Source organism: Kwoniella shivajii, chromosome 8 (assembly GCF_035658355.1).
Source record: "Kwoniella shivajii chromosome 8, complete sequence".
Taxonomy (NCBI): Eukaryota; Fungi; Basidiomycota; class Tremellomycetes; order Tremellales; family Cryptococcaceae; genus Kwoniella; species Kwoniella shivajii.
The window spans coordinates 955,593-974,361 of NC_085915.1; the positions used below are offsets into that span (position 1 = coordinate 955,593).

At 41.7% G+C, this 18,769-nt stretch overlaps 5 protein-coding genes across 5 annotated transcripts; 3 read left to right on the forward strand and 2 right to left on the reverse strand.

Annotated features, from left to right (window-relative positions):
* Nucleotides 1-585: 585 nt before the first annotated feature.
* Nucleotides 586-1,739, reverse strand: IL334_006104 (uncharacterized protein; the record flags this gene model as incomplete). Its single annotated transcript, XM_062937808.1, has 3 exons — nt 586-829; nt 941-1,045; nt 1,198-1,739. 3 exons carry the CDS (start codon nt 1,737-1,739, stop codon nt 586-588), a joined length of 891 nt encoding a protein of 296 aa, XP_062793859.1.
* Nucleotides 1,740-2,159: 420 nt separating this feature from the next.
* Nucleotides 2,160-2,638, forward strand: IL334_006105 (uncharacterized protein; the record flags this gene model as incomplete). Its single annotated transcript, XM_062937809.1, has 2 exons — nt 2,160-2,314; nt 2,497-2,638. The coding sequence occupies 2 exons, from the start codon at nt 2,160-2,162 to the stop codon at nt 2,636-2,638; spliced, it is 297 nt and encodes a 98-aa protein (XP_062793860.1).
* Nucleotides 2,639-3,105: 467 nt separating this feature from the next.
* IL334_006106 (pyruvate carboxylase) lies at nt 3,106-7,534 on the reverse strand (the record flags this gene model as incomplete). Its single annotated transcript, XM_062937810.1, has 12 exons — nt 3,106-3,213; nt 3,306-3,645; nt 3,724-4,115; nt 4,171-4,264; nt 4,325-4,526; nt 4,594-5,302; nt 5,365-5,718; nt 5,776-6,324; nt 6,382-6,491; nt 6,559-6,917; nt 7,005-7,289; nt 7,377-7,534. 12 exons carry the CDS (start codon nt 7,532-7,534, stop codon nt 3,106-3,108), a joined length of 3,660 nt encoding a protein of 1,219 aa, XP_062793861.1.
* A 1,458-nt stretch (nt 7,535-8,992) lies between these two features.
* Nucleotides 8,993-11,343, forward strand: IL334_006107 (uncharacterized protein; the record flags this gene model as incomplete). The annotated part of the gene is made up of 3 exons (XM_062937811.1): nt 8,993-9,048; nt 9,105-9,856; nt 9,932-11,343. The coding sequence occupies 3 exons, from the start codon at nt 8,993-8,995 to the stop codon at nt 11,341-11,343; spliced, it is 2,220 nt and encodes a 739-aa protein (XP_062793862.1).
* Nucleotides 11,344-11,746: 403 nt separating this feature from the next.
* IL334_006108 (protein CFT1) lies at nt 11,747-17,380 on the forward strand (the record flags this gene model as incomplete). The annotated part of the gene is made up of 19 exons (XM_062937812.1): nt 11,747-12,100; nt 12,153-12,305; nt 12,438-12,661; nt 12,763-13,505; nt 13,582-13,745; nt 13,809-13,877; nt 13,937-14,098; nt 14,152-14,287; nt 14,347-14,519; nt 14,574-15,041; nt 15,105-15,446; nt 15,545-15,737; nt 15,801-16,027; nt 16,103-16,258; nt 16,340-16,486; nt 16,567-16,714; nt 16,778-16,915; nt 17,004-17,133; nt 17,206-17,380. The coding sequence occupies 19 exons, from the start codon at nt 11,747-11,749 to the stop codon at nt 17,378-17,380; spliced, it is 4,302 nt and encodes a 1,433-aa protein (XP_062793863.1).
* Between the last annotated feature and the right edge of the window lie 1,389 nt (nt 17,381-18,769).

Below are 18,769 nucleotides of genomic sequence, written 5' to 3' on the forward strand. Positions count from 1 at the left end.
TATCCTCCGGTCCGGTTCCCGCATCTAGTCACAGTGGTTCCCTCTTTTCTCGTTTTTTCGTTTCCTACTATATGCCGCCATATCCGAAAATTACATTCCCTTTTATGCTTTGCATACTGTTGTTTTATAACTATCTATCTTATCTATCATTATTTATACATCTTTGGCATTTTCACTCCCATACAGAAACAGAATTGATCCATACAAGTGATCATATATTATAACTTAGAAGGAAAAGAAAGTAAGGAAGGAAAGAAGGAAAGAAGGAAGTAATCCGCATCGAACATAATGACCGAATCATCTCCAATTAAGTAAATCATGTTTCCATGTATCTCATTTTCAATTCAGCTCAACATCAAAAGTCATGGTGTATGGCGATTCATCTGTATGGGAGACTTATGAGTGAGACAAATATTTCTGCTAGGAACGTTTGTGAGTTTACAAGATAGAAGGGTGCATAATGAATAATCTATGTATGTATGTAGTGAAGTATTGTGCGCAATCCCAAAATCTGTCCACCGGATCTTATATCGCAAATATCATTCACCCAGGAGGTTGAAGAAGAGATATCTGAAATCTAGTGAGTTACTGGTCCGAAGTACCTTTTCTCCAATCTTCAATTCCAACTTTGACTCTCTCCGAAATACTTTCGAATGTGTCGAGAGCAGGTCTTACATCCAATGAGAATACTGGATTTCCATCTTCATCAGGTGGAGCAGAATAATAATCTATCACGTATCTTGTTGATGTCTCTTCTTTTGGAATTTTGGTCGATGTTTCAACGGGTCGCGTTACGATCCAATCATGTCTATCGAATGGTGGTTCGGTGCTAGATCATAATGGAACATCATCAGCATCAATATCATTGGGATTGGAATTGGTGGGGAGCAAATCTTGAAGATATTACGCGGACAGATCGCAAGAAGAAGTAATCACTCACTTGAAACTCGATGGGAAGAATTTACCAAATAGTAAATGCATTCTTGCTTTAGGTGATAATTCACCTGGTCGACCTGTGAATCGAGCCAATTGTGCATTTTCACCGCTAAGTTGGTAATCAGGTATATTAGTTAGTATACGGTGATTTCCCTTAGGATTAAGAAAAAGAACGGACTTTCGTGATAGGGGAGAAGTAGGATTGAATAGATTCTATATTGTGCTAGCACTCCGATCGAGATCAAATGAGATTGAACTCACCCAGGTAATCTTTTTTCCCATCTCATGACCTCTTGCCAAGCTCTCTCGTTTAAGAAATTGTGAATGTCAACCATGACTTCAACTGAATCTTCTGGCGTTTCCCATCCTTTTCTGACCAATGCATTATAAAACTGTTGTGGAGAAGGGTAATCCCATGTTGACCCCGTACCGTATCCTTCTCCACCTGGGTTCTCACCTTTTGGTCGGGGGATAGTTGACGTCGTTCTGTCTGTTGGTAGATCTAATTTTTGATCAGGTTGTTTATGTAATGATAGATTCGCTGGTATATTATTTAATGGATTCATCTTAGGATCAAGATTATCATGATCAATTGGACATTTAGCCATCCCCGATTTACTGGTTTCCTTGACTACAGAAGTGGGAGTGGATTGATGCATTGGACATTGTGCAGGTGGTTGATTGGATGGACCAGATGATGAGGATGATGAGGAGGAAATGGATGGATGATCGCTCGGTAGTGATGATGAGGGATCAATGAGTGTTTGATTAGAAGTAGATGATGAGCCTATATTCCACCTCATTTTGAAAAGTTTTACTAGATATACGTGTTACTGGATAGGTCAGTTTGAAGGATGTGGTTGAATAAGGATCGTCTTTATCGATGCTCGATGATGTGATTTGTAACTTGTAGCACTTTCAACTTTTTTTTTAAACCTTTCTAAGCGGCAAAACATTTTGATATATCTCATTTGACACATGGGAAAACGGAATTAAATTGGTTGGTCCGCGTGCGAGAGGGTCCATTACGTAACCAGACCATACATTAGACGCGTTCAGAAGAGGCATTCTGAGGCAGAGAGAGGATAAACAAAGTAATGAATAATGACCTTTAAATGGGACATCATTGACGTGAATGAAACCTCCTTATCATACGCATACACCATCTCGATACGAGAGTCCACCAAGATATCTTCAGTTTCCCTCTCGCTATTTACTGCACGATGTCAACATCCAATATTAAAGCAAGACACTATTCCGCACTGGCTTCACGACTCAAGTCCCTACAAGCGAATTTATCTGAAACTGAGAATCAACTGGATCTGATGGCTGATCAACTGAAATCCATGGCTAGATTAGGTGTAGGGTGTGGATCCCAGTGAGTAGCTATCTGCTTACTTCCCACGCTCAGGCAAGCAAGCAAGATGAGGGACAAGGCCGAATGAGAGGTCAAGCCAGTCAGACGTGATTGAATACCACATCCGCCAAACTGCTCACGCCTTTCTCCCTTCCTCCCGAAAATACTGTACAAGATTTTATGCTCATGATATACCTTCATAGATTCATGGCTGTATCCAGATTGCTAGATATGGAACTACAATCAACTCAACTACAAGAACACTCACAACCACAATCACACAACCAATCAACGTCCCAAGTCCATGCTCAAAATCCAGGTGAAAATTCCGTGGTGTCTCAATGATCGACATGTTTGACAGAAAATAATTACAACGTCGCTAGAGTCAAGGAAACCAAAAGCCCCATCATGCTAGAATTCTCAAGAACGTGACATGGGTCGAGAAGAACCAAGATATAGGTGAGATGGAAGTCTATACTCCACACGTTCGACCGAATTACTTTCGTTGTCTATGTAAACCGTTGTACATTTGGCAATCATCACTCAGGCTTTGGGGTCTCAATTGTACTGGATAACTCAGACATTATCTTTGAAACGTATGTTTGCATATCAAGAACTTCTATTCAAACTTCACACTCGAGCAAATTCCAATTACCAATTACCATTTCCAATTCCAATCAACACTTCAACTGACGAATGATAACATTTCAACTTCTGATTCGAACTGTGTCATTGGTATGATTTATGTGATATCGATTTACTTTTTATACCAACTAGACTGGCCTCTGAACTGAAAACCACTCAACCATGGTTTAATGAGTGATCTCAACTACCAAGTCACCTTGAGCTATAGAATCATTTTCTTTGACTTCTACTCTCTTGACTTTACCTGAAACAGGTGAAGAGACGACCGATTCCATCTACAGGGGTTTGATGGATCAGCATGTTTCTCTTTATTCCCATACACAGGGATTTGTCCACCAAGCCCGAAAACAATGGCACTCTTACTCACCTTCATGGCACTCAAAACACATAATGGATCACCAGCTTTGACTTCTTGACCTTGTTTGACTCTAACATCGATCACTACACCGGACATTGGTGAACCTATAGATCCTGGATCTGAAGTAGCCTTTTCTCTTGATACGTGTTCTATGGCTGCATTTGTATCTTCAATGACCACAGCTCTGCTTTCACCGTTAAGTTCAAAGAAACATTCTCTTGTTCCCTTTTGTTCGTTGAGTGTACCGACAGCAAGTAATTTGATGGTTAATGTTTTACCTTTCTCAATTGAGATGGTCATTTCTTCTCCAATCTTAGGTTTACCAAGGAAATATCTAGTGGGGACGACGCTGTGTCCCACCATCATATCAGTATTGAACCTTTCTTCCCATCCAAATCCGAGACAAGAATAGTAGACAAGCACTCACCTCAAGTCACCGTATTTATCCACGAAACCTTGGAATTCCTCAAATACCTTGGGGTACATGTAGTAACTGGCTACATCGAAATCGGTGATATGAGGACCGTATTTCTCTTTCAATTCACCTTTGATCTTGTTGAATTCGAGTGGTTTCATATTAAGACCAGGTCGAACGTCGATCCTCTCTTTATCTCTGATAATGTTGGATCGTAATGGTTCGGGGAATCCTCCGTACGGTTGACCCAAGTAACCTTGGAAGAACTCTACAACGGATGAAGGGAAATCTAAGGTACTGGCTTTCTCAAGAACATCTTGTTTTGAAAGTTGGTTAGATACCATGAATTGAGCGAAATCACCAACCACCTTGGATGAAGGAGTGACCTTGACGATATCACCACACTACAGATCAATGCTATTTAGCACCGAGTTCGTTGATGGTGATTTGAACACTTACAAGCTGATTGGCTTCAATATACTTCTTCTTGATTTCTACCCACTGAGTACCGAGACCAAGTTGAGAAGCTTGGAATTGAAGGTTGGTGTATTGACTTTTTCAAGCACACAGATCGTTAGCATGTCATCATGTCAGAAGAACACCAACCACTCACCCTCCAGGCATCTCGTGGTCGAAGACACCAGAGTCAGATGCTCTGACGTTGGCTTCGAAACATTGATAAAGCTTTCGGATCTGAGACCAGTATTGGTTCAAAGCTTGGATGTTCTCGTGGGAGATACCAGTTCCAAGACCAGTTTGCTCGAGAGCACCACATACTGCACCCATAGCAGGTTGAGAGGTAAGACCAGAAAGATCTATTGAGTTCCTAATCAGCACTGTGATCCATACGAGAGAAGCTTGTTGATTTAAGAATTAACTCACCATCAATGGCAACATCAACAACATCCGCACCGGCATGAGCACAAGCGATCATACTTGCAGCAGCGATACCAGCGGTATCATGGGAGTGAACGTGGATAGGAAGGTCGGGATGAGCTTTTCTGATCGCTCCAATGAGAATTCTTGCAGCCTCAGGTTTAAGAAGACCAGCCATATCCTTGATACCGAGAACATGGATACCTTCTTTTACAAGAGCGTCTGTCAAATCGAGGTAATATTGCAAGGTGTATTTAGTCTTTTTGGGATTGGCGACATCACCTGAATAACAGATGGTCGCTTCGACTACACCACCAGCTTTCTTAGCGGCATCGATACCAATTTTCAAGTTATCGAGGTAATTCAGAGAATCGAAAATTCTGAAAATGTCTAATCCGGCTTCAACAGCTTTCTTGGAGAAATCGTAAATTGCGTTATCGGGATAAGATGTGTATCCGACTGCGTTGGCACCTCTGACTAAAGCTTGAAGAGGAATGTTAGGTACCAATTTTCGTAAAGTTCTAAGTCTGTCCCATGGATCTTCATACAAGAATCGCATGGCTACATCGAAAGTTGCTCCACCCCAACATTCTAACGAGTAAGCGTTCTGAAGAGCGTGAGAAGTCTCCTTGGCAATGTTGGCCATGTCGACTGTTCGCATTCGGGTGGCTAAAAGGGATTGATGGGCATCTCGCCAAGTGGTATCCATGATGAGCTATTCAGGTCCAGCAGTCAGTTCATATCATTCTTTTGTTTCGATGTGTTGAATCCACTTACAGTACCCTTGTAATTTCTGATAGCTTTGGCGAAAGCTTCAGGACCCTCATTAACGATAATGTTTCTCCAACCGTTTTGACAAGGGACGGAGGTGTCTATGATCTTGCTAGGATCGGCATTGTCCGTAATTTGAGGAATGATGGCTTCGGTAGGAAGACCTGGTTCACCCATTTGACCTTTAATAGAAGAACCGTTAACGGCCAAGTCACCGAGGTAAGCGAGAAGTTTCTGTGCTCTGTTTTGGGAGTGTACGAGCTTGAAGAGGTCTGGCGTGTCATCGATGAAAGTGGTCCACGTTTTACCGGATTCGAAGACTTGGTGAGTGAGTAGTCGAATAAGGAAAGGGATGTTAGTCTGGGCAACTTGATGTCAGCGAAAACAAAAGCTGGTTCTGCGGAATGCGTAGCTCACCTTGACACCTCTAATTCGGAACTCGACTAAAGCTCTAAGCATCTTTCTCCTTGCTACTTCGAAAGTAGCACCGCTGACTGAACATTTGACCAAAAGAGAGTCGTAGTGGGGAGTGATTTGTGCACCAGCGTAACCGGAGGAAGCATCCAACCGAACACCGTTACCACCGGCAGATCGGTAGACTTCGATCTTACCAGTGTCAGGCTGGAAACCAGCGGCGGCATCTTCAGTGGTGATTCGACATTGAATGGCGAAACCTCTTCTGTGAATGTGTTCTTGAGTCAAACCAAGTTGTTCGAGAGTAACACCAGCAGCGATTTGAATTTGAGCAGCGACGATGTCGATACCGGTAATCTCTTCGGTGATGGTATGTTCTACTTGGATACGGGGGTTGATCTCGATGAAGTAGTGTCGGTTTTGTTGATCGACCAAGAATTCAGCAGTACCTGCATTTCGGTAGTTTACTGCTCGGGCGAGCTTGAGTGCATCGCTGAGGATACCTTGTCGAACAGATTCATCAAGGTGGGGCGCAGGAGCGACTTCGACAACCTAGACGGGCGTATCAGTGAGCCACTCAATATCACGCCTGAGGTCCAGGATACTCACTTTTTGGTGTCGTCGTTGGACGGAACAATCTCTCTCAAAGAGATGAACGCAATTGCCTTCTCCATCAGCCAGAAGTTGAACTTCGATATGTCTAGGTTTGTCGAGGAATCCTGTTAGGTTTGTCGTCAATCTACGATCTATAATTGATTGAACAGCAAGATAGGAGGGATGACTCACGTTCAATGAAAACGGTACCATCTCCGAAAGCTGATTTAGCTTCACTGACAGCTCTTTCGAAATTTTCTTTGAATGACTCTTGATCTCTGACTACACGCATACCACGTCCACCACCACCCATAGCAGCTTTGATGATAACTGGGAAACCGTATTTCTCAATGAAATCAGATGCTTCATCCCAAGCATCCACTGGTCCAGGTGTACCTGGGACTACAGGGACTCCGGTCTTCATAGCTAATGTTCTAGCTTTAGTTTTATCTCCTAAAGCATCAATGGTCTCAGGTCTTGGACCGATGAAAGCAATTCCTGCATTTTCAACTTTTTGGGCGAATTCGGCGTTCTCAGATAAGAAACCGTAACTGTGAGCAAATTGAACCATTAGCTCATTTACGTACGAAGTTCCTCATATTGACAGCTGAAACAAAGTGGAAAGATGAACCACTCACCCAGGATGAATCATGTCAACTTCATGTTCTACGGCGATTCTAACGATATCATCTTGAGATAGATAAGCTGCTACAGGAGATAAACCTTTACCGACCAAATAAGACTCGTCGGACTTGTATCTGTGAGCACCCATTCGGTCTTCATGAGAGTAGATTGCTACTGTTGACATTGCCAACTCATGGGCAGTTCTGAAAACTCGGATAGCGATTTCTCCTCTATTGGCAACAAGGACTTTCTTCAGGGGACCAGAATGTCCAGCTTGCTTTTTTCGGAGACCGGTTATGCTACAAAATCCACAAGAATTGTCAGCCGATCAAGCTCTTTCGGGGATGCAGTGGTGACAAGACGAGGGAGAGGAGCGATAAACTCACGTATGAGGGTTGGCAGAAGGGGTTGATGGGGTACCAGGCCTTGAAGTGTCATAGCCTAAGTGGCTAACCCAAGCCTCAATCTTTTGGTGAGTAGAAGATATATGTTGGTGGTAAGGGGTTTGGTCGATATCGTTTTCAGGGCAGACGTCAATAGTCATTTTTGTATAGATACAGCAGTGTGTATAGCGAGTGAAGTAAGGAAAGACATGGAGAGAGATAGACCATCAGCGTTCGCTCTTATATTGTGCGCGTCATGTAGGTCATGAATGTGGAATGTCGACATGATGAGAAGAACAAAGGTAGCATTGTCCTTTTGTTGAGATTGAGAAGGAGATGGAGTGATGACTCGATGAAGCTCTGTATGCCTGGACTTGTCCATTGACATGAGAGTTCATGGGAGTGCAGAAACGCATGTATTGTTACTCACAGGAGTTTGAGTCTCAGCCATTGTGTCTATGGAAGCGTATAAAGTTGCTTCTTTACAGATGAGATGAGATAGAAACGTTTATCTTGTGAGATCCGGTTGGTTTGTGTGACGTGTGAGGAGGGGGAGGGATGGATGGATGGGGATTTCTGTCGGTGATTGATGTGGAGGGGAAAAAGGTGGGATCAAATTGCGCGGGGAGTGTTGCGTATATAAAAATGGATGATAAGAGATGATCTATCAATGGGAAGTTGAATATCATTAACACTCTGAAATCGATCCAACTTTTATGATACTCTCATGCAATGACCAGAGCTATAAGAAGGGATCAGGCAAGGTAAGAAATATCGGTCGGGGTGATGATTGACCGCTTGTGAATGTCGGTAGGTAACTAACGCTCACTCTCTTTTTTCTCTTTAAATAATATGTTTGCTCACTGTGGAAGCGGAGTTATCTCGACTGGGATCTAAGTATGGTGATCCGTCCGAGTTGATTGGTCGAATTCATATAATACTACTACTACGCATATCATGTATTACCGGTTATGGAAAACATTCCTCTAGTCATTTTCATTTCATGATGTGATCGGGGCACCGCTCTATTCCGTGTTCCTCCCTTTTTATTTCCCATCCAATCACAATTGCAAATCAACTGCCCCTTCTTCCTCTTATCATACACACACTTTTTGTTCACCATGCATATCTTGATTTGGTAGATTCGGACATCGGGCCGTCTTTTTTTACTCGCCGCACCCAAGCAAACAACATTTAACATTCTTCATAACCATACTTTCAACAGCAAGATCGTCCGATAAAACCGAAGTTATGCATGGACTCCTGTTTGAGCCTGGGAATACCGTTCATCACAAGTAAAGGCTGAAGGCGCTGCTGTCTCATCTGATTGATATTGTCATTGAGACTATTCATTCCCCCTTGCTTTCTTCCGATCATCTTACGACGGGGAGTTTGGGCCACCGGCCATGGTTTTTCCCCCGCTGACTTGAGAACGGGTATCAAATCTAGAAGATGAGAGCCACGCGTCAGCCACGCATGAAGTATTCGCTGCCTTTGACGCGTTCATTTCGCGCTTTTGATTTTTATGTGGAACATTAAGTCTGGCAGACCGGGATATCAGTCAGATTCTCAGCAAGCTATCAAAAAGTCCTCACGCAGCTAGGGAGAAGCCGAGCAACATGGATGATCATATCCGGAGTGGTTTTGGAGCAGAAGCCACTGACATAGTAGTAGAGTGAGTGATGGAATGATCAATGACGAACGATATTCAAAACCTGATTGTTTAGTTAGAGCCGTATCTCAAAAACCTACATGGCATCTCGTACCATTACCGTTATCTCAAGTCAATCCGACTGCTTTACGATCGCTTTCTATTAGAGGAGTCACACCTTCTCTGAAATCATGCTGTCTGACAGTCATATCGAAACATCTACATAAATACACCCTCGAATCTTTCGATGGTATCCCGCCCATCTTCATTCAGAGGATCATGAGTCGGGTGAGGGGAGATAGGGGATACGAAGAAGATTATGCAGATAGGGTGATGAGGAATCCCGACGAAGCTACGGTATGGTCGTTATCAGCTCTGTTGGATCCAGAAGGAACCAGAAATGATTTTACATTATCATTAAATGAGTTAACAACATTACAATTTCTTACCCCAAATAACTTGTTGAAATACGCCGAACATCCCTTGATTGAATTACCCAAATTATATCAATCGATCAATTTGAACTGTGGTATATCGTTATTGACTACTTTGACTTTGGATGGTATGGATGGATTAGTGAACGACACGAATATACAATCTTTGAAATGGTGTACGAATTTAACTGTTTTATGGATGAAAGGATGTAGAATAACAGATACTGGAATAAGATTATTAACTTCTTCATTGAAATTGCCTGGTTCAAGTTTTGAAGGAGATGATAATGTTGGAAGAGGTTTATGGAGGTTAAGAGCTTGGAGTTTAGGTGGTTGTAGAGGTATAACAGATAAATCTATGATGATCTTTGCTAGATATCCAGGTTTGGTCTTATTGGGTGAGTCACAGTGATATGGATTGATGAATATTGTCGTGTTTATTTGCTAATCTTGTCTATTGACTGCTCATATAGATGTACGAGATACATCATGTACTACCTCGGGGGTGGATATACATAATCGAACGTCTCAAAATCTGTTCTCAGGTTATAATCCAGATTTTCAACCTTGCACAGATGGTTTACTTGAATTGTTTTCCAGAAGTTCAACATCATCTGAAATACTCGATAAATTATGTTTGACCCTTATCAAATTACCTCTTCCTCCATCTCATACGCTCTTAGACTCGGAAAGATCACATCTCGCTTTACATATAATACCTTCTCACAGACCTTTGGATGATAAATGGTTACCTGAACCTCCTATAGCAACAATGCCCAAAGCATATGTATCAAGACATGAAGACAAGGATGCCAAGACCGTTTATAGAGGTAATGGAGTAGGTCAGATATACGGTAGTTCCGTGTCCAGAATCACAAATGAAACCAAAGAATTCAGAAAAAGGGTTAGAGATGCAATGGACATTGAAAACAAACTTGATAAAGAAGCATATGAAGAAAGGTTATATGAAGAAATGGGTACGATAGAAAGAAGGAAATTCACTATGAGAAAGAATAAAGAAAGGAAAGCTGCGAGGGAATGGTGGAAAGACGATTCAGTGACATCAGGTGCATATAAAAAAGCAACTTCGAAAACTTATAAACAAAGAGGAAAAAAAGGTGATAATGAAAGATCGAAATCTTTCGTCATGGGTCAAAAGGGTGAACAAGTATTGATTGATAGAACAAATCAAAATGATAGATCTTTCATGTTGGTTAGAATCGTCAATTCAGATTGGCAGCGATTATCTTGGTTAACCATATCAGGTTCAACCTCAATTTCAGAAAGAAGTGATTCTTCAAAATATAATTCGGAATTAGTAGGAGGATTCGTGAAGACTTCAAGTCAAAAGCTTAGAGCCGCCAATATAGTTGAGGATCTTCTAGGTTCTGCAATGTCAATATCATCTTCTACATCGTTTTCGCAATCAAAAGCGATCATTAATCCCTTCAAACTGGAAACTCCATCGTCATCTCAGTTCAGTTCAAGTCAAACGTCCATATCGTCTTCACCAAGTTCATCCCAGACACCTAGAAATCCATTCAAATCGCAAATCGTCAGATCCAACTCAATGGGTATTAGACCATTAAGTTCTACACCGTCATCGACTAAATCCCTTCTCCCAACACAATCGCACTCACCGTCACAGTCATATAATTCTCAAACACCATTTCGCTCTATGAAACCACCGCCTTTCTCACAATCAATGAATAGCAACTCCGACACACTATTCGACATTGAACAGAGTTCCTCAGCAAGAGGAGTAACCAATGATTTATCGTTCTCTGGTAGTGCAAGAAAAAGAACATTTGACGGATCGTCGTCCGCTTTAGATATGAAAAGAAAAGGCATGAAAATGTTTTCGAGCGGTTCAGGAAGGATATGAGGGGTTTTGATTACATGGCTCTGTCGTAAAATGTTGTATTCTTTGTTCATGCATGTATGTAGCCGCCTACTATGGGCATCCCACATGTCGATCCTATCGAAATGCATACATTGACATGTCTTGTAGAGTGCGCATTCAACTCTTCATACTGTCCCACTATCTCGAACAGATTTGAACCGATTTCGTTCGACAATTACGTAATATTTCTTCGCAAGCTTTGAACTTTCGGTTAACTTCACGAACGAGAGATGTTTTCTTGGCTCTTGATGTAGATATGATAAACTGACTACTGACCTTTGTCTTCTGACTAAATTGCATTTCTCGTCTTCCTTTTCCATCTTATTGCTCGCCGTCACCTTTCTACAGTTTGTATTGACAATACAATAAAATACTTGGTCAAAAGATGCACGCATTTCATCAAACGTTACTACCTGCGTCGTCCATTCATCATTCATTGTTCTTACCGAATTTCACACCTTCGACTATCTATCCATTACCCAAACCCACCTCGTCTTCGTCGACCACAATAGAAAATGAAGTGAAGATAGTCGGTAATCTGATCGTAGCAGGCGGTGAAAATTTACGTGTTTTCGAAATTCGTGAATCGATAAATATCCCTTCTGCCCAAACACAGAATGGAATCTCTAATATCGATGGAAATAGTAATGGATATCTGAATGGAGGAGGGGGGAATGATGATGAGATGGAAGAAGGTGAAGAGATTGGAGATGGTTTCTTCGATGATGGTCACTCAAACGTGAGCTATCATCCTTCGTTTCGTCTTATTTCTTACTTACCTGATGAGATAGCGAGAACCTGTCAAATTCGAAATCACACGTAAACTTCACTTACTTGCTCATCATGAATTGAATGGAATCATAACCGGTTTAGCTGGAATAAGAACCATTGAAAGTAGTGTTGATGGTTTAGATAGATTACTGGTTTCGTTTGAACATGCAAAGGTATGTCTAGACAGTTCACCTCTTTCACTATCCATTGCTATTTTGCTATCTCTCTAACACGCTATGAAAACTATGCTTCAAATTTTGAGTCACCTATTAGTCATGTACTAATGCCTGTTGATTGCATAATAGATGGCCCTGCTCGAATGGTCGAGAGGATCAATATCAACAGTATCTCTACATACATATGAAAGATGTCCTCAAATGATTTCAGGAGACTTACAAACTTATGTTCCCATGTTAAGGACCGACCCTCTGTCGAGATTGGCAGTGTTGAGTCTACCTGAAGATTCATTGGCTGTTCTACCTGTATTACAAGAACAGTCAGAACTGGATTTGATCGAAGGTTTTGCTCGGTGAGTCTGACATTCATATTGTTTATGCCAAATGTGTTTACTAATGACATGATTTCATTTCGAATAAATCTTACCAACACTGATGTTGTCCACCCTCACAGAGATGTCCCATACTCTCCTTCTTTCGTACTCTCTCTTTCCGACGTATCACCGACAATCAAGAACTTGCAGGATCTTCTTTTCTTATCTGGATTTCATTCCCCTACACTCGCCCTCCTTTATTCACCTCTACATACCTTTTCTGGACGTTATCAGACTATCAGAGACAACTTTTGTCTCGAAATTCGTACGATTGATTTATCGTCAGGTGGAACATACCCTTTACTCACTTCGGTGACTGGTTTACCAAGTGACAGTCTTTATCTCGTACCATGTCCTGCTGAATTGGGTGGTGTGGTCCTCATCACGTCAACAGGGATAGTACATATCGATCAATCTGGAAGAGTGGTGGGAACAGCCGTCAATGCATGGTGGAATTATGCGACTTCGCTGAAAAACGATCAATTATTCGAAAACAGAAGATTGTCATTGGAAGGCTCAAAATGTATTTTCGTCAGTGAAAGAGATATGTTATTGATATCACATAATGGTGATACACATCAAGTTAGATTTGAAATGGATGGTAGAAATGTCGGAAACATCAAAATCGATGAATCAACAAGTTCAGTTCCACCTCCATCAAGTGTAGTGATAGCAGGAGAAAAAGCAATCTTCATAGGTAGTGCAGAAGGTGATTCATTATTAGCTAAAATCAACATGGAAAGAGAGATCATCGTAAACGGGGATGATGCAAATGGATTGAAAAAAGAAGAAAAAGATGAAATGGATGTAGATTGGGATGAAGGTATGTTCCAGTACTTTTATAACTGTATCGTTCAGCAGTGATCATAGACTGATTGATCTTGAAAACATTATTTTAGACTTATATGGAGATATGAACGACCCTTCTAATGCTGGATTGCTTAATGGGCAGAAGACAGAAGCTACTGGACCTGTCAAGGTCTCAATATTACCATATGATACCTTGTCAGGAGTCGGCAAGGTAATGGATATAGAATTTGGTATAGCTGCAACAGATCAAGGAGTAAGCTATCATTCTGTGGTCCGTATATATATGATGTATCTCACTGACACGGTGTTTGGCTAGACGCGAACTTACCCCCAGTTAGTGGCTTTGAGCGGTGGAAGTAGAAATTCGACATTTAACGTATTCAGAGTAAGCTTAATGATGCTTTTAGTCATGGATGTTCCCTAATTTATACACGCACTGTACAGCGAGGTATTCCGATCACCAAACGAAGGCGGTTTAATGAGTTGTCAACATCGGAAGCCGTATGGTTCTTGCCCATAGATCGACCATCAGGTCAAAAATTCAAGGATATCCCTGATCACGAGCGAACCACAATGCTATTCAGTACAGAGCGTAATGCCACGCGTGTAAGTTGATCGCCGAGCTGCCTCTGACATTTCCAGCTAATCAACAAACTTAGGTATTTATCTTGTCAAGTAAAGCTAATCCAGAACAAATCGGTCGGATAGATGGAAGAACATTGAACGCTGCTACTTTTTTCCAGAGAAGTTGTGTGATGCACGTCTCACCATCCGAAGTTTCCCTATTGGACAACAGTGAGTGTTTGATTCCACATGATGACATCAGATGGGAACATGCTGACAAGTGCGCTTAGATGGCAAACGGATACAGATTGTGTGCCCGAGATCGGATTTGCCCCCTATCTCCAGCGCTTGCATTTCAGATCCATATGTCCTTATTCGAAGGACAGACGGGAGTGTCTCTTTCTTCGTCGGCGATACAGTGGCCAGAACAGTAACCCAGGTGTCTATAAATGGAGAGGGAAACGTAAGCTTCACGCAAGGCAGAGGTCACTGTGATGATGCTAATTCAATGGCACAGGATGCTCCACTGTGTCAAGCGATCGAAGTCTTCTCGGATGATACTGGCATTTATCGCACCTTTGAACCATCGCGATCTTTCGATCAGAACCAAGCGAATGGTTCGGCCTCGCGTTCAAATGCTATAAAACAAGGACAACAATCACGACTACAACTTACTCAACAACAGATCAAAAGACTGCAGGAACAAGAACCTGCCATTTCAATCGATGCGCCGAGTATGGAAACAGCTATGAACGCTTCAAGGGGAACCCAATGGCTCGCACTTCTGACCAATAAAGGAGAATTACAAATTCGATCTTTACCTGATTTGAAAGTCGTACTTCAATCCGATGGATTGGGATCATCAGCTCCAAGTTTCACCGACGATTTGGTTGATGGAGTGACAAAAGATGATGAGGTCGATGATGAAGTCAAGCAAATGGTATTTTGTCCTATTGGCAAAGGGACTGTTAGACCACATTTACTGGTAAGCTATTTGTTGGCAGGAAACTTGTTACTGGGAGATATAGCTTACAATCTCAAATCCTAGGCATTACATCAATCGGGAAGATTAAACACATATGAAGCTCAACCTAGATTCACAGTAGACTCATCTTCGCAAATACGTAGATCGTTGGCTGTTAGATTCACAAGAGTCCACACACAATTACTTCCTATCTCAGGAGGATCCACAAAATTACCTTATACGATCATCCCATTCTCTGACATCGAAGGTTTGACGGGAGCGTTCATAACGGGTGAAAAACCTCACTGGATAGTCTCGAGTGAAGCTCATCCTTTAAGAACTTATGCACTCAAACAGGCTGCTATGGCTTTTGGGAAGACCACTCATTTAGGTGGAAAGGGAGAATACTTCATAAGAATCGAAGATGTAAGTCATCATCCAAGCCCTTCCTACCGTAACCTCACAGTATCCGTTTCCGAGAAATCACGAGAAGGTTCAAGCTTATCTGATTGATCAACTGACAGGGATCCTTCATATGTTACCTTCCTCCATCGCTGAATACGGACTTTGCCATGCCTTGCGATCGGTATGAGATGGATAGAGTGTACACTTCAGTTGCATTTGACCCTACTTCTGCGCATTATGTAGGTGCAGCAAGTATAACTGTTCCTTTCCAAGCATATGATGAGGAAGGTGAAATTCAACTGGGACCAGAAGGTGATTTCCGCAAATCGTATCATAAAATATAGATGTCGACGCTGACGACTTATGAACGAATAGGGGAAAATTTGATACCTCCAACGAATCAACGTTCGACTCTTGAGCTATTCTCACAAGGGTCCGATCCTTGGAGGGTGATTGATGGATACGATTTCGATCAAAATGAAGAAGTTTTATGTATGGAAAGTGTCACATTAGAATCTCCAGGTGCAGAAGGTGGTCTCAGAGATTTCATTGCTGTCGGAACTGGATTCAATTTCGGTGAAGACAGAGCGACCAGAGGTAACGTGAGTACCACGCCTCTATCATATTACTCCACATTCAAGCAATGAGACAAACGGCTAAAACAATGGATATACTAGACATACATATTTGAAATCGTGGAAACAGTCGGTCCGGGAGGTAAAGCTTTTGGATCGGGTTGGAGAATGAGATTAAGAACCAAAGATCCAGCTAGAAATCCAGTTTCTGCAATCAGCCATGTCAATGGTTATTTAATAAATTCTAATGGGCCGAAAGTGAGTACCTTACATCCACATCACGAGCTTTGACATGCTTGGCATAACTGGATCTCCTGCTGACACCGCTGCCTGAATCAGATCTACGTCAAAGGTTTCGATGACGATCAACAGCTCATGGGTTTAGCTTTCCTCGATGTCCAAATCTATGTAACAAGCATCAAAGTCTTCAAGAATTTCATATTGATCAGTGATTTGTATAAGAGTTTCTGGTTTGTAGCGTTACAGGTAAGCTTGTTATCTATGTTATATATACTTATAAGGATCAATCGCTGATATAGCGCAATACTATCGCAATGCTCTTGTAGGAGGAACCATATAAATTCATCACGATCAGTAAAGATCTTCAACCTGTATCACCCATTGTTACGGATTTCCTGGTACATGAAGGTCAAATGACTTTTATTTCAAATGACAGAAATGGTGATATGAGAATGTTAGATTTTGACCCTACCGGTGAGCTAATTCTTCGTTGACTCATGAGAAAATGCACAGCTGACGGATGATCCGCAATCACAGACCCTGATTCGCTCAATGGGGAAAGAGTATTACTGAGAACCGAATATCATACGGGAGCTCCGATTACTACGTCGAAAGTTATCGCTAGACGTAAGACTGCTGAAGAGGAGTTTGCACCTCAAACTCAAATCGTCTATGGTGAGTGCATCATTTTCTCCCCTCATCCTTTATACTTCAAGCGGACAAGAGTATGAGGTTGAGACCTGACTGATCTAATCGGATATAGCCACTGCCGATGGAGCTCTGACGACGTTGGTCTCAGTAAAACCAGCTCGGTTTAAGCGATTACAACTTGTTTCTGACCAATTAGTGAGGAACGCTCAACATGTAGCTGGACTAAATCCAAGAGCATACAGGTAAGTCCGCGATCACCATTAATCGTGAAGTAGGGAATAATGAAAGGAGATCTAACATGGAATTGACCTTAGGACGGTGAGAAATGATCTTTTACCTAAACCATTGTCAAAAGGTATTTTAGATGGAACGTTATTATCACATTTCGCACTTCAACCTATAGAAAGACAAAAAGAAATGATGAGACAGATAGGAACCGATGCTGTTACTGTTGCTAGCGATTTAGCTGCTTTAGGAGGGTTCTGGTGATTCAAACTCGCGTCATATCTTGAAGACTAATGCTACATTGCAATACAGGAAGAAATAATTTCTTCGATGACAATGATGCATTTACGGTCTCACACCCTTGATATTATTTTGACTGAAGATCTAGCTTTGATTTGTCTGTACATTCCGCAATGCACAATGACGACTCGCTGCACCGCTTTCTTTACTGCAATTGAAAGTCACGTTAGTATTTGTCAAGATTCGCAATCCTTGGTCTCTTGTTGAGTCCTCTATACAAGGTGCTCTTGTAACTGTCGATAAGAAGGCGTAATCACTGTATCCTTCTCGTCTCTGTTGGTCATGAGATCCTTTCTAGATGTATTCACCGTCCTTGCAACCCTTTCACTCCTAATTGCTACTCCGATAAAGGTGATACGTCAGAAATACCTTTGACTGCAAGTTGCTATACGGGTCCACTGTATACGGTTTTTGTAGCGTGCTGTATGTATACAAGGTAGAGTTTCTCAAATTCTGATTTTCTTTTTCCCTTTCGCTTTGATTACGAGTTTCATTTTTCATTCCAACAAGAGCAATTGCTTGAAGATCAACCCTTGACTCATACTGACTGACAATGTATGATCAATCCACTCAATCTACTGAAAGTCAGTGCCAAGGACGTGGCAAGAAATCAAAAAGTTCAGGGTAAGTTGACAATTGACATTACAAAAATAGGATATCCCCGTCTGCCACCGTCTGCCAGCACGATTTACTAATGCGCAATATTCGTACTGATAAAAAAGGAAATGTAATTCGATATGATATTATAGAGCTTATATAGTGATGATAAGATGGACTCATTGTCCTGATTGTCGGCCTGCGGATCCTGCATATACGATATCTCTTGAAGGAGGTTTGACTTGTCAACATCCGTCTTGTCAGGAAATTGACCCTGAATCCAGAAATCAATTACATTTACCCTCTGAAAGATGTCAATCGAAATATCATCACAATTTTAGGTTCTCAAAAAGTCAAGCAGCAGACGTATATTCTCTACATTCCGAATGGAGAAAAGCTCGTTCTTCTGGTGAGAATTTTGAAGGAGAATGTGGGTGATGACGATCTACTTTAATACTCGACAACTCTGATTTGATCCGTATTCCTTTTCTCTCGATTGTATCAAAAATGATGTCTTACACTGAAAACCTGTCATTTCTCTTTCACGGTACTGTATGTTGACGTCTGGATACGCTGTAGTCATCAATACTGTCAGACAAGATATAACGAGTAAGTGGCCGGAGGAGAGTGATTCTAGGAATAAAAACCCATCGGTGACTATCGGTGGCTCGAGTTCAGGTGAGTATTGAAGAGACTTCTTGTCTAAGGTTCCTATGTTTATTCTGCAATACATGCATTGGGTCTAATGTACATGGC